The 14,347-nt window shown below is 41.2% G+C and overlaps 1 protein-coding gene across 2 annotated transcripts in view; it reads right to left on the bottom strand.

Moving 5' to 3' along the window:
- Window positions 1-14,347, bottom strand: part of mRNA-cap (mRNA capping enzyme) — a 96,767-nt gene that overhangs the window by 41,435 nt on the left and 40,985 nt on the right. For both annotated transcript variants that reach the window (XM_071696986.1, XM_071696984.1), the window contains exon 7: window positions 8,557-8,675. In XM_071696986.1, coding sequence (XP_071553087.1) covers window positions 8,557-8,675 — 119 coding nt within the window. The remainder of the gene's footprint in view (window positions 1-8,556; window positions 8,676-14,347) is intronic.

Here is a 14,347-nt window from a genome sequence, read left to right as displayed (position 1 = left end):
CTCTTACCACTAAGTTAGAGGTGGAAGGGTTGTTCTACCCTCTGACCACATTTGATCCCTCCCATTTTTTGCCTTCTAACTAGATTTTATTAGGTTTCTCTTGTTCCTCTTTTCTTTTAATGTCTACAGAACATCCCACAGGAACCAACATTTACTGTAAGTTTCTCACCCTGCTTTGGTATCTCCTTGTTATGTACCTTCATATTAACTGTAATCCTCAGAGGTTACTCCTTTTTACCCCAGCTTCTTCTGCACCAATACATGATTCTCTTCCTTAACTACTGTTTGTCTCTCTCTTTCTTTTCTTTTTCTTTTTTTGTTGTTGGTGGAGGTGGGGATGTTGCACTTTCAGCCCAAACACTAACACCTATTCACATATGTTAATTTCACCATATACTCTTACTTGTGGAGTGATTCATTTGTCTGCTGTCTCCTGAATCTGCAATATATCTACACTCTTGGCTTTTATCTTGCTAAGGCTACATATTATCATCACCAAATATTCATTGTGAACAACCTGCACTCTCTAAGCCTTCCATCAAGTGCTCCAAAACTCTTCTCTGATCATCCTATCTCTAGCTGAGCACAATGCTTTCTCCAAGGTTTCATTCAATATAGTAGTACTCAATCTGGTTAAAAGTAAGCAGATCTCTGTCCAGCTTCTTTATTCACTGCACTATTACTGTCCCCACTAGCCAAATAGTCTTATTTCTTGTTCCTTTATTCCTTCAGTATTCAATGCTCCTCCAGTAATAGGCAGCCTACACATTTAACCACATTCATGTTATCTTCAAACCTTTTGACAGCCATGCTCACAAAAGTTTTCAACTTTTCAATATCTGTTAATACATTCTGGCACTTTTCATGATCTCCTGCAATGCTTTTCAGTTCCCTGACTTTATCTTCTCACTAAAATATAAGCATCAACTTTTTTACTAAAGATACCATCCCTTTCTAAAGTCCCCAAATCCACAACTTTGATTTTTCTTATCACATATCTAGGAACTACCTTAGAGAAGTTTTCCCTTCAGCTTTCGCTGGGCCTGGCTGCTGGTCTGGGTCAATGGTCAATCAAGATGCTGAGAGCCATGGCCGTATTAACTTTCTCCAATATGAATTCCATGGTGTTAAAATTCCTTAATAATAGCAAACAATTGGCTGAAGAACCTTGAGCTCAGAATGTTTACAGTATACTCTCTTTTCTGCACATTACAACTTTTGATTTTACAGGTATTATTTCAAAGAGTCTTCCATGGCTGTCATGCTCATATGAAATTATCTCCAAATGAAGGTCGGGGTCCTTGCCTTCTACAATTTTCCAAGAGCAAATGATGATAAACTTCTCTCATCTGCCCTCAAAAGTAGACCTTCTGTGATTTCAGCTGTTCCCAATAACTTGTTTCCTTTGCTCCATCAATGAGTGAAGAAAAATCTCTGAAGACTTTCCAACTCAAAAATTTTGCTCATTTTGTAGGGCGATGTTAGCACATAGCAGTACCTTATCCCTAAGAGAATAGCACATGATAGAGAGTCATCATTAGTTCTTCCTTCCTTGTTTTGAAAGTCTGTACAACCCATCCAATTTTGGAGGAGTCTACAACTTCTCTGTTGTGTTTCACGTTGTTCACTCATGATATGGCAGTGTTTGTGCCCACCCAGTATTCTGCACCGTTCATAATTTTTTCTGTTTCCCCATCTCATAGGAATGGAAACTTTTCCCCAAGTAAAAGCATATCATCCTCAGTAGCCAAGTGGACGACTTTGTTTATATCTATTTGTAGCCTGAATTTCCGTGTCCTCTTCTGATAAGATATTCATACTCTCACATCATTGGCAAAGGATGACATAAAACTGTGATTTGAGTTTGTGTAGAAGCCAGATTCAAAAATGAAAAACAGGATGGGTGCAAGTGCAGTTCCTCTGGGGATTGAACATTTTACCATGGAGGCACTGGAAATGTCCTACTTTATATTAATGTTTTGTGATCTGTTGCATAACAAGTAGTTGTTAGTTGGTAGACAGTCAACGACCAGGGAGGTACGTTACCAGTATTACCTGCCTGGGTATCGAGAGAGTTAGTGACTGATGTGTAGTGGGCCAGTGCTTCATTGGCTGTCAAGATGCATTCCTCTGACCCAGGTAGCTGCCTTCCCTTTCTGCCTCACCCACACATGGACTACAGGCTTTCTGCTAAAAACATACAATCTCTCCTTGTTACACATAACACTTGACAACACTTAACTCACACAGCTCATTCTTCGTAACTATAGATTTTCCTCTGGTGAGCACAATGCACTTGCCCTGCCTTTTGGCAAAATGGCAAGAATAGCAGACAGCAGTAGTAAGTAGGAACATTTAAGCAGGAGCATTAAGTAGAAACATTAGGTAGAAGTAGTAGGCAAGAGCATTAGGTAGACACACTACGTAGTATTAGTCAGTAGAAACATTAGGTAGGAGCCTCTACAAATACTGTGCTAGAGTTGCCCTCTGCCAGTGGCCTGTTAAGGGTGAGGCACTAAAGACTAAGAATTGGCACTGGAGTCCACTAGTTATGAAGAGACTATTGCTGTGGCCATCCCCTTGAGAAAGCTCCAGTTGGAACAAGCATCAGAGATACAGATACATAGATAGATACAAAAAGTTATAAATCCATCTTCCAACTTTCTGGTCACCCTTAAAAGAACGCAAAGAAAATACTTCTTTCTCCATCCATGATAGTCTGGTGCCTTAGGTAGAGGAATGCTGTCTGTAGGTTAGATTGTATATCCTTGCCTAACCTATCCAAACTTGACAAGTCTTTTTCTCTAGTTCTGGCTTACATTACACTACTTATTTGCTTTAACAGTAAGAAGCCTGTACAGCATTAAAAAACAAGCGGACAAAAGTTGGCAGTCAAGGACATTGCAAGTATGGGATAATCAATTCTTATTTTCTGTTTCCTAGATGTTGATCTCTTAACTATTCTTCTTTATGAAAAGGAATTATTCCCCTTTTTTTTCATAAATGAATGTTTCATGGATAGAGACAGAGTTTAATCCTCTACCTTTGGGAAGACACACTGAAACAATTTAGCAAGCATTCAGTGAAAAATCCAATCATCATTATCATTATCTTTATTATACTTGATCGTCGTTTCCTGTGCTAGCAAGGTAGCACCAGGAAACAGACAAAGAAAGACCCATCCACTCATATAAACATATGTATAAATACAAGCACATACACAGACATATACATTATTATTCATCATTTATTTTGCTTTGTCGCTGTCTCCCACGTTACCGAGGTAGCGCAAGGAAACAGACGAAAGAATGGCCCAACCCACCCACATACACATGTAAATACATACACGTCCACACACACAAATATACATACCTATGCATCTCAAAGTATACATATATATACATATATACACACACAGACATATACATATATACACATGTACATAATTCATACTGGCTGCCTTTATTCATTCCCATCGCCACCCTGCCACACATGAAATAAAAACCCCCTCCCCCTCATGTGTGCGAGGTAGCGCTAGGAAAAGACAACAAAGGCCACATTCGTTCACACTCAGTCTCTAGTTGTCATGTAATAATGCACCGAAACCACAGCTCCCTTTCCACATCCAGGCCCCACACAACTTTCCATGGCTTACCCCAGATGCTTCACATGCCCTGATTCAATCCATTGACAGCACGTCGACCCCGGTATACCACATCATTCCAATTCACTCTATTCCTTGCACGCCTTTCACCCTCCTGCATGTTCAGGCCCTGATCACTCAAAATCTTTTTCACTCCATCTTTCCACCTACAATTTGGTCTCCCACTTTTCCTCGTTCCCTCCACCTCTGACACATATATCCTCTCGGTCAATCTTTCCTCACTCATTCTCTCCATGTGACCAAACCATTTCAAAACACCCTCTTCTGCTCCCTCAATCACACTCTTTTTATTACCACACATCTCTCTTACCCTATTATTACTTACTCGATCAAACCACCTCACACCACATATTGTCCTCAAACATCTCATTTCCAACACATCCACCCTCCTCCGCACAACTCTATCTATAGCCCACGCCTCGCAAACATACAACATTGTTGGAACCACTATTCCTTCAAACATACCCATTTTTGCTTTCCGAGATAATGTTCTCGACTTCCACACATTCTTCAATACTCCCAGAATTTTTGCCCCCTCCCCTACCCTATGATTCACTTCTGCTTCCATGGTTCCATCTGCTGCCAAATCCACTACCAGACATCTAAAACACTTCACTTCCTCCAGTTTTTCTCCATTCAAACTTACCTCCCAATTGACTTGTCCTTCAACCCTACTGTACCTAATAACCTTGCTCTTATTCACATTCACTCTCAGCTTTCTTCTTTCACACACTTTACCAAACTCAGTCACCAGCTTCTGCAGGTTCTCACATGAATCAGCCACCAGTGCTGTATCATCAGCAAACAACAACTGACTCGCTTCCCAAGCTCTCTCATCCACAACAGACTGCATACTTGCCCCTCTTTCTAAAACTCTTGCATTCACCTCCCTAACAACCCCATCCATAAACATACATATATATATGTATATAAGTACATACATATACATATATACACATGTACATATTCATACTTGCTCGCCTCATCCATTCCCAGCAAATACCTGCCTTACAGAAAACAGCATCACCTACCCCTGCATCAGTTAGGTAGCTCCAGGAAAGACAAAAAAGGCCACATCTGTTCACACTCATTCACTAATTGTCATGTAATGCACAAAACCACAGCTCCCTATCCTTATCCAGGCCCCACAGACCTTTCTATGGTTTACCCTACATGTTTCACGTGCCCTGGTTCAGTTTACTGACAACACATTGATCCCAGTATACCATACTGTTTCAATTCACTGTATTCTGTACAATTCAATATCATAAAACAAGTAGTTTTTGTCAGTCCATTCAACACAGCTAACATTTACGAGTCCATGACTGCAGCTTCCAAATAGACATGAACCCTGTGAACACTCATTCATTTAAAAATCTTCTTTTGCAATCTAAAACAAAATAAATGCTGCTCTGACTCAACTGTGGATCAACCTATCCCATGTGACCTGTTTCCAACTAAAATGCACATAAAATCAAACTTTTTTTTTTTTTTTTTTTTTTTTATACTTTGTCGCTGTCTCCCGCGTTTGCGAGGTAGCGCAAGGAAACAGACGAAAGAAATGGCCCAACCCCCCCCATACACATGTACATACACACGTCCACACACGCAAATATACATACCTACACAGCTTTCCATGGTTTACCCCAGACGCTTCACACGCCCTGATTCAATCCACTGACAGCACGTCAACCCCTGTATACCACATCGCTCCAATTCACTCTATTCCTTGCCCTCCTTTCACCCTCCTGCATGTTCAGGCCCCGATCACACAAAATCCTTTTCACTCCATCTCTCCACCTCCAATTTGGTCTCCCTCTTCTCGTTCCCTCCACCTCCGACACATATATCCTCTTGGTCAATCTTTCCTCACTCATTCTCTCCATGTGCCCAAACCATTTCAAAACACCCTCTTCTGCTCTCTCAACCACGCTCTTTTTATTTCCACACATCTCTCTTACCCTTACGTTACTTACTCGATCAAACCACCTCACACCACACATTGTCCTCAAACATCTCATTTCCAGCACATCCATCCTCCTGCGCACAACTCTATCCACAGCCCACGCCTCGCAACCATACAACATTGTTGGAACTACTATTCCTTCAAACATACCCATTTTTGCTTTCCGGGATAATGTTCTCGACTTCCACACATTTTTCAAGGCTCCCAAAATTTTCGCCCCCTCCCCCACCCTATGATCCACTTCCGCTTCCATGGTTCCATCCGCTGACAGATCCACTCCCAGATATCTAAAACACTTCACTTCCTCCAGCCTCTCACCATTCAAACTCACCTCCCAATTGACTTGACCCTCAACCCTACTGTACCTAATAACCTTGCTCTTATTGACATTTACTCTTAACTTTCTTCTTCCACACACTTTACCAAACTCCGTCACCAGCTTCTGCAGTTTCTCACATGAATCCGCCACCAGCGCTGTATCATCAGCGAACAACAACTGACTCACTTCCCAAGCTCTCTCATCCCCAACAGACTTCATACTTGCCCCTCTTTCCAAAACTCTTGCATTTACCTCCCTAACAACCCCATCCATAAACAAATTAAACAACCATGGAGACATCACACACCCCTGCCGCAAACCTACATTCACTGAGAACCAATCACTTTCCTCTCTTCCTACACGTACACATGCCTTACATCCTCGATAAAAACTTTTCACTGCTTCTAACAACTTGCCTCCCACACCATATATTCTTAATACCTTCCACAGAGCATCTCTATCAACTCTATCATATGCCTTCTCCAGATCCATAAATGCTACATACAAATCCATTTGCTTTTCTAAGTATTTCTCACATACATTCTTCAAAGCAAACACCTGATCCACACATCCTCTACCACTTCTGAAACCACACTGCTCTTCCCCAATCTGATGCTCTGTACATGCCTTCACCCTCTCAATCAATACCCTCCCATATAATTTACCAGGAATACTCAACAAACTTATACCTCTGTAATTTGAGCACTCACTCTTATCCCCTTTGCCTTTGTACATTGGCACTATGCAAGCATTCCGCCAATCCTCAGGCACCTCACCATGAGTCATACATACATTAAATAACCTTACCAACCAGTCAACAATACAGTCACCCCCTTTTTTAATAAATTCCACTGCAATACCATCCAAACCTGCTGCCTTGCCGGCTTTCATCTTCCGCAAAGCTTTTACTACCTCTTCTCTGTTTACCAAATCATTTTCCCTAACCCTCTCACTTTGCACACCACCTCGACCCAAACACCCTATATCTGCCACTCTGTCATCAGACACATTCAACAAACCTTCAAAATACTCATTCCATCTCCTTCTCACATCACCACTACTTGTTATCACCTCCCCATTTACGCCCTTTACTGAAGTTCCCATTTGCTCCCTTGTCTTACGCACCCTATTTACCTCCTTCCAGAACATCTTTTTATTCTCCCTAAAATTTACTGATAGTCTCTCACCCCAACTCTCATTTGCCCTTTTTTTCACCTCTTGCACCTTTCTCTTGACCTCCTGTCTCTTTCTTTTATACTTCTCCCACTCAATTGCATTTTTTCCCTGCAAAAATCGTCCAAATGCCTCTCTCTTCTCTTTCACTAATACTCTTACTTCTTCATCCCACCACTCACTACCCTTTCTAAACAGCCCACCTCCCACTCTTCTCATGCCACAAGCTGATGGAGAGAGGTGGGTGATTATTGGTGCATATGCACCTGGGCATGAGAAGAAAGATCATGAGAGGCAAGTGTTTTGGGAGCAGCTAAATGAGTGTGTTAGCGGTTTTGATGCACGAGACCGGGTTATAGTGATGGGTGATTTGAATGCAAAGGTGAGTAATGTGGCAGTTGAGGGAATAATTGGTATGCATGGGGTGTTCAGTGTTGTAAATGGAAATGGTGAAGAGCTTGTAGATTTATGTGCTGAAAAAGGACTGATGATTGGGAATACCTGGTTTAAAAAGCGAGATATACATAAGTATACTTATGTAAGTAGGAGAGATGGCCAGAGAGCGTTATTGGATTACGTGTTAATTGACAGGCGTGCGAAAGAGAGACTTTTGGATGTCAATGTGCTGAGAGGTGCAACTGGAGGGATGTCTGATCATTATCTTGTGGAGGCTAAGGTGAAGATTAGTATGGGTTTTCAGAAAAGAAGAGTGAATGTTGGGGTGAAGAAGGTGGTGAGAGTAAGTGAGCTTGGGAAGGAGACCTGTGTGAAGAAGTATCAGGAGAGACTGTGTACAGAATGGAAAAAGGTGAGAACAATGGAAGTAAGGGGAGTGGGGGAGGAATGGGATGTATTTAGGGAATCAGTGATGGATTGCGCAAAAGAAAATCAAACTACAAGTAAAAAAATAACATGTTTCCATCTTAACATCTGCTTGTGAACTGTCATCTTAGTTTATGCCCCAGTTGATAACAAGATGGCGAAAGAAAACATAAAGAATCACCCAAGTTACGTTTGTGACAAAGTGTAATGTCCTTTTTCTGCACTACAATCAGAATACAATATCTTTTTCTTTGTATAGTTAACTTTTTTAAACATTCAGAACTGACTAAATCACTTACTTGTTATGGAACCTGCTACCTTATTTTTTGAATTCAGTCTTTCATCTAGAAAAAGGCTGAGGACCAAGTAGCCTTGACCATAAGGTACCTTATCCTATCCACTTCTGACTCCATAATAACCATGATGGCTTTTGGTTTGATGACTGCTTATAAATGACATCCTGCAGTGGGTATGAAAATTATCACTTACCTGGTCGAAACTTCCAGATGTCCTGTGAAACAGGAGAGGCAGTTTCTCATACAATAAAGAATAAGGAAAGATGTATATCTTACTGTATTACTGCTAGGAAAAAGTTCCAATGTACTGTCTTACCGATGAGCATCATGTATCTTGTCCCATCAGCCTTCCATGAGACTTTATAAGGACTCTCCTGCAGGAACTTTAGATTTTTATTGTTCATACTAACAGGTTGACAACCAGGAAATCCAGAGCTGTAAATAAAAATGAATTTTCATTTTCATATATCCAACCACAGACACGAATCCAACCAGCACCATCCTATTACACTGACCAGATAATTGCTCCCAATCAATAAAACACCAACTATTCTGGATATTTCACACAACATACATATGACAATTACAACATATCACTAACATCAATACAAGAGAAACAAACAAACTAAATGCCCTCAAAACATTTACTGGTACCAAATTTGGACAAGAAAAAGAAGCCCTTAGTATCCTCCACAAACAATTCATCCACTCCACCCTAAACTACACCTCACTTACCTGGTCATCCACCTTCTCTTAAGTAAATATAACAAAGCTGTAAACCACATGAAACAGAGCATTCAGAGCAATCACTGGCTGCTAGGCACTCAATTCTTTGCTATAGCAGTACACACTTCCCATCAAAACCATTCCAACTAATCATCAATCCTGAAGCTAAAAAAAAAAAAAGCTTACCCTGCTTCACACTTCAACAACCTGTACTCACAGCACCCCCCCCCCCTCCCCCAAGTAAACACAATAATGACAAAACGTATTCTGTAAACATTGGTATGATAAAAAATTACCCTCCCAAAAAAGTCTTACACACCAATCCACCAGTCATACATCCATCTGAAGCCACACTCCTAAACTTAAAGAAGAGGCACTTTCTTGTCTATCCTCTGAACATCATCCACTTCTACAATCCCCTGAATATCATCGGCTTCTACAACAGCACAAACACTGATTCTAAATATCTCAAGATGCAACTTTTGCATTGAAGTGAAACAACTACTCCTAATCTGCCCTGCATTCACCTCACACAGATATACACACAACATTACTACACTTCATAATCTATGGTCCCACCCAGTGGATGTGGTTAGTTTCCTGAATGCAGCAAGAACCCCTTAGAAGACAGAAGGGGTTCCTTGGACAGAAAGGTACATATGTAGGTAGCTAGGTTGGTAAGTAGGTGAGTGAGTAGGGAGGTAGGTAGGTAGGTAGGTAGGTAGGTAGGTAGGTAGGTGTGTGTGTGTGTGTGTGTGTGTGTGTGTGTGTGTGTGTGTGTGTGTGTGTGTGTGTGTGTGTGTGTGTGTGTGATTCCTATTTAAGTGTTATGGGGAAAGAGTTTTACACTCTTTCTGCCCCATCTCTTAACCTTGTATATATGTATTATGACTTTACTCCCATGTATGTATGCACAAACACACACACACACACACACACACACACACACACCGTAACCTATGCCAGGTACCCATTCTATCAACCAGCCCCTAAGGGAGGATGAACAGCTGGTTGGAGTGTGGACTGGCTGCTGCAACTAGGATTCTAACCTATACCAGTTTGATCGCTGAAAACCTAGCTGCCACTGATATTCAACACACATACACAAAAAAAAATCTACAATCATACCTCAAGATGCTAGGGTACTCATTCTTTAAAACAACACAAGGCCATTCCCATCCAAACCACTCCAACCAACCACAAATCCCAAACTAGAGAGAAAAAGCTTACTTCTGCTTCACACTTCCACAAACTGTACTCAAATATTACTGTCCCCACCCCTAGCAATCACAATAGTGACAAAACATACATCATGCACACTGGAATGACCTGACAAGCACAAAAAAGGCACTAAAAAGTCTCAAACGAACTCACCAGTTATAATAAACCCATTTGAAACCATGCTTCCTAAAATTAAAGGTATGGCACTTTCTTCTCTTGTCCTCTGAACATTATATATCTCTGCAAGAATGCAAACACTGATTCAACATATCTCAAGATGCAACTTCTGTGCTGAAGAATTTAAACAATTACAACAATCTGCCCTGCACTCACCTCAAACAGACATACACACATCACTACACTTTATATGACATATGGTCCCATCCAGAGGACATGATTGGCTCCCTGAACACTGCAGGGACTCCTTAAAGGAAAGATATGGCTCCATGGACTGAAGGGTGGATAGGTAGGTAGGTGTGACTGTGATTATCATTTGTATGTAACACGGAGAGAGTTTTACACTCATGTTGCCTTGTCCCTTAACACTGTATGTATGCACCATGAATTTAATCCCATGTATGTATGCATATACAAGAAGGCTGGCTAGTCTGTTTTCCTGTAGTTTGTGTAATTTCTTTTTTGGTAGCTACGATGATTGGGTGGGCTAGATGAAGTGTTATCAGGATGGGTAAGTGATCAGATGAAAGCTTGTGTAACATTTTCTACTTAGCAGCTGCTGTTTAGAGTGCACGCAGGAGAGTGTGAGTCATGTTTGTTTAGAAGGTATGGTTTCTGATGGGTGCGCATGTGTAGAGGGTTGGAGTTTAAGACTAAGATGGGAGTTCAGATGCTTAGATCTTGCTAGGTTATTTCAGCGTACGTATTTTTTTTAGCACACTTTTGCTAGGGGTGGGGATCTGTGAGTACAGGTGACTGAAGAATGAGGCAGGGGTAAGCTTGTTCATGAAGTGTGAGACAAGGGTAAGTTTACTTCTACTTGGAGGCTGATGGCTAGTTATAGAGTGGTTATGGTGGGAGGGGCCTAATGCTATAGTATAAAATTGAGTACCAAGCATACTGAAGTGGGACTGCACTGGGAGGATCTCTGTTTCACTGATAAGGTATTGTTTGCAGTTGTTAGGCAGCCAGAGATGGATCTGAGAGTAGTATTCTATGTGGTCTGCAGTTTTCTTATGTTTGCTTTTGAGAGGGTGGAAGCCCATGCAGATGAGGTACAGTGTTAGCAAAAACACCTTGTCTGCCTCCGTATATATTTCCAAAGGCGATGCAACTCTTACTTACAATTCAGAACTCTGTCATCTCTCCTTTAGCCTTACCATTTGCCATGAAAATGGCAAAGTTTCTGAAGTATTCTAGGTCCAATTTTGGGTCCACAGGGTCTTGATCTGAATGAGGTGAGGCAAAGTATGAGCCACGAAAAAAACCTGATACCCAAACATGGTGCTGCATTAAAAGCAGACCAACATCGGTCAGTGGTATGATAGAATAAAAGAACTAGTTGGCTGTGACAAGAAAAGGCTCTCCCTCTTCCTTTGTGTAGACCTACTTAGCAATGAGGAGGCTGCACATCAAATTACCAGCCACTTTGCCAAAATTTCCCAATGATTATCACAACTCAACATTAGCTCCCTTCCCGCTTACCTACCATCCCCACCTCCCTTGAACACAGCAAAAGAATATCAAGTAGCTAAGTGCCTTCAGCACTTTAAAACCAAATGCTTAACAACACCTATAGATTTTTCGGTGAAACTGTACAAAGATTTCTACCGTGAATTAATTACACCGCTAACCACCATAATCAATGCTTCTCTTAAACAATCTAAATGCCCCACAGCTTGGAAGAGAGTACAAGTTGCTTCACTACCAAAATGCACCAACCTAGCATCTCTTTATAACTTATGACCTGTTGCAATCACTCCAATCCCTAGTCTAATTTGGGAAAGTTTTCAGTCGAACTGGGTCTATGCTGACACTACTGATTCAGAAAACCCTAAGCTGTTTGGAAACATGAGGTCTTCCTCTACTACTTACTGCCTGTCAACCCCCTAGACTTCATTTACTAAAACTTGCAAAAAGTGCAAGATTTCAGTGACACTCACCTTTGTAGACTTCACTAAGACTTTGAACATGGTAAATCATAACCTCATCATAAAGAAAGCTATCAACCTGGGACTAAGGGGGTGTCTTGTCTTGTGACTAGTGGACTTCGTGACTGGACGACACCAAACCATCCGCTCTAGGGGAGCGACATCAACATCACTACCCCTAACATAAGGGGTACCACAGGGAACTAAGTTGGGGCAACACCACTACCCCTGCTTCCTCATCCTTATCACTGATGCCCTGAAGAACACAAAACTTTGCTGGAAGTAAACAGAAGACTCCATCTATGGCATCATTGTCAGCAACAACTCTCATGACTTTAGTGCCTTTTAGCACATTAACAACAACCTTCAGGAGTGTACTATGGCCAACAACATCACCATCAACTACACCAAGACCGTGGTGATGCCCATTAACATGGGTGAAGACAAAATCCTGTCCCCAGACATCAAACTAAGCCCTGACATTCTAAAGGTATTGAGACTTCAAACTTCCTGGTGTCACTATAGAGGATGGTTTAAACCGATGGAGACATGTCAGCACTATCATCAAATCCCCTTAACACCATCTATACCTTTCTCCACACACTGAGATCACTAGGCATTTTACCAACTGAGTTCAGGAATGTCTATGCCATCTTCATTTTACCTAAGCTCGCCTATGCCTCCAAAGTCTGGTCCTCCTCACTGACAGCTGCACTGAGGGACCAGCTAGAACAAGAGTAGAAAAGAGCACCCAAAACCATCCTGAAACTTATTTGCAACACCTACCAAGAGGTCCTCTTCTCACTGAACCTGTCCACCCTCGCTGACAAACAACAGCTCATGCAACATTTCAGCAAAAAAATTCTGACATCTCCCTGACAAAAAGACACCCCCCCCCCGTGCACCTCCACCATGGAATGCCTAATGACATTCATCACCACAATCAGCTTGTTCCAATAAGACATTGTACAGAATGATATGAGAACAGTCCTATGCCTACCACTGAGAATTATTATGTAATAAACAATCCAGGTACAAGTATTTAGCTACGCAAGTGAAGTGCTCATTTTCTGTTAGTTAGGCTATGCAGTATATCAACTACTGTACTAGTGCAACTATTCATTACTTAATATTCAACAAAGTGCATGATGTGTAAACAATACCAATTACTCTGTAAATGTCCATGCATACCTGCCACCCCATCTATCTAAATGTACCTCACTCATATTCTTATCCAAAGTGTGGAAATATCCAGCCCAATCTAATCTCAAGCTCTTGGTTGAATATCTAATTAGTAACTATCATGACCTTCCAGTCCTGTAATATCTATAATAACTCAACTGTGTAATTTCAGCAAAATGGCTGCCTAAATCCAATGAACTGTTAACTGTCTATCTATCTATTCAGGCATTAATGAAGTACTGCATGAAGCAGCCACCTGACTGTACTTTCTGAGTGCCCAGTGCACCTAGAAATTTCACATGTACCTACATCATCTTGCTTTTGGACAAAAATTCAGGCTTTCTCCTCCTTAGAAAGATAAGAGCCAACCATTATGAAGCACAGGTGGAAGAAATACAGTGCCCAAAATCCAAATTTCCCAAAATGAAGTGGCAGCCAGGAGGAGTAAAAAAAACATCCTTCCCTCAAGACAGCCAGAAGCACTAAAGAGGGTTGCTGTGCTCAAAGCATTAGAAACACTAGTCTCAGCAACTAAATGAACAATGATATTATAAGCTAAGTATTGCCTTTGAAAAAACATGGGAAGCAGAACATGTTCTTTGCATACACTGTATCGCTGTATTGTTTAAATTGGAGTGATGAACTGTTTGTAAATGTCAAGGAATTCTTTTTCTTGTCCAAACCTGGTGCCAGTCAGTACTCTAAGGGCATTTAGTTTGTGCTGATGTTATCACTGTAGGGAGTGAATGTTATGTGTGTGTCATGAATGATCACTAAAATGGATTGTGTTTTGTTCAGAGGGACTGGCTGTCTATTCAAGGTGACTGATGGGTGAGTTTGATTCATGTCCGTCTATGGTTTAAAGAGAGA

The sequence above is a fragment of the Panulirus ornatus genome, chromosome 4, assembly GCF_036320965.1.
Source record: "Panulirus ornatus isolate Po-2019 chromosome 4, ASM3632096v1, whole genome shotgun sequence".
Taxonomy (NCBI): Eukaryota; Metazoa; Arthropoda; class Malacostraca; order Decapoda; family Palinuridae; genus Panulirus; species Panulirus ornatus.
This window is presented reverse-complemented; position numbering and strand designations above follow the sequence as displayed.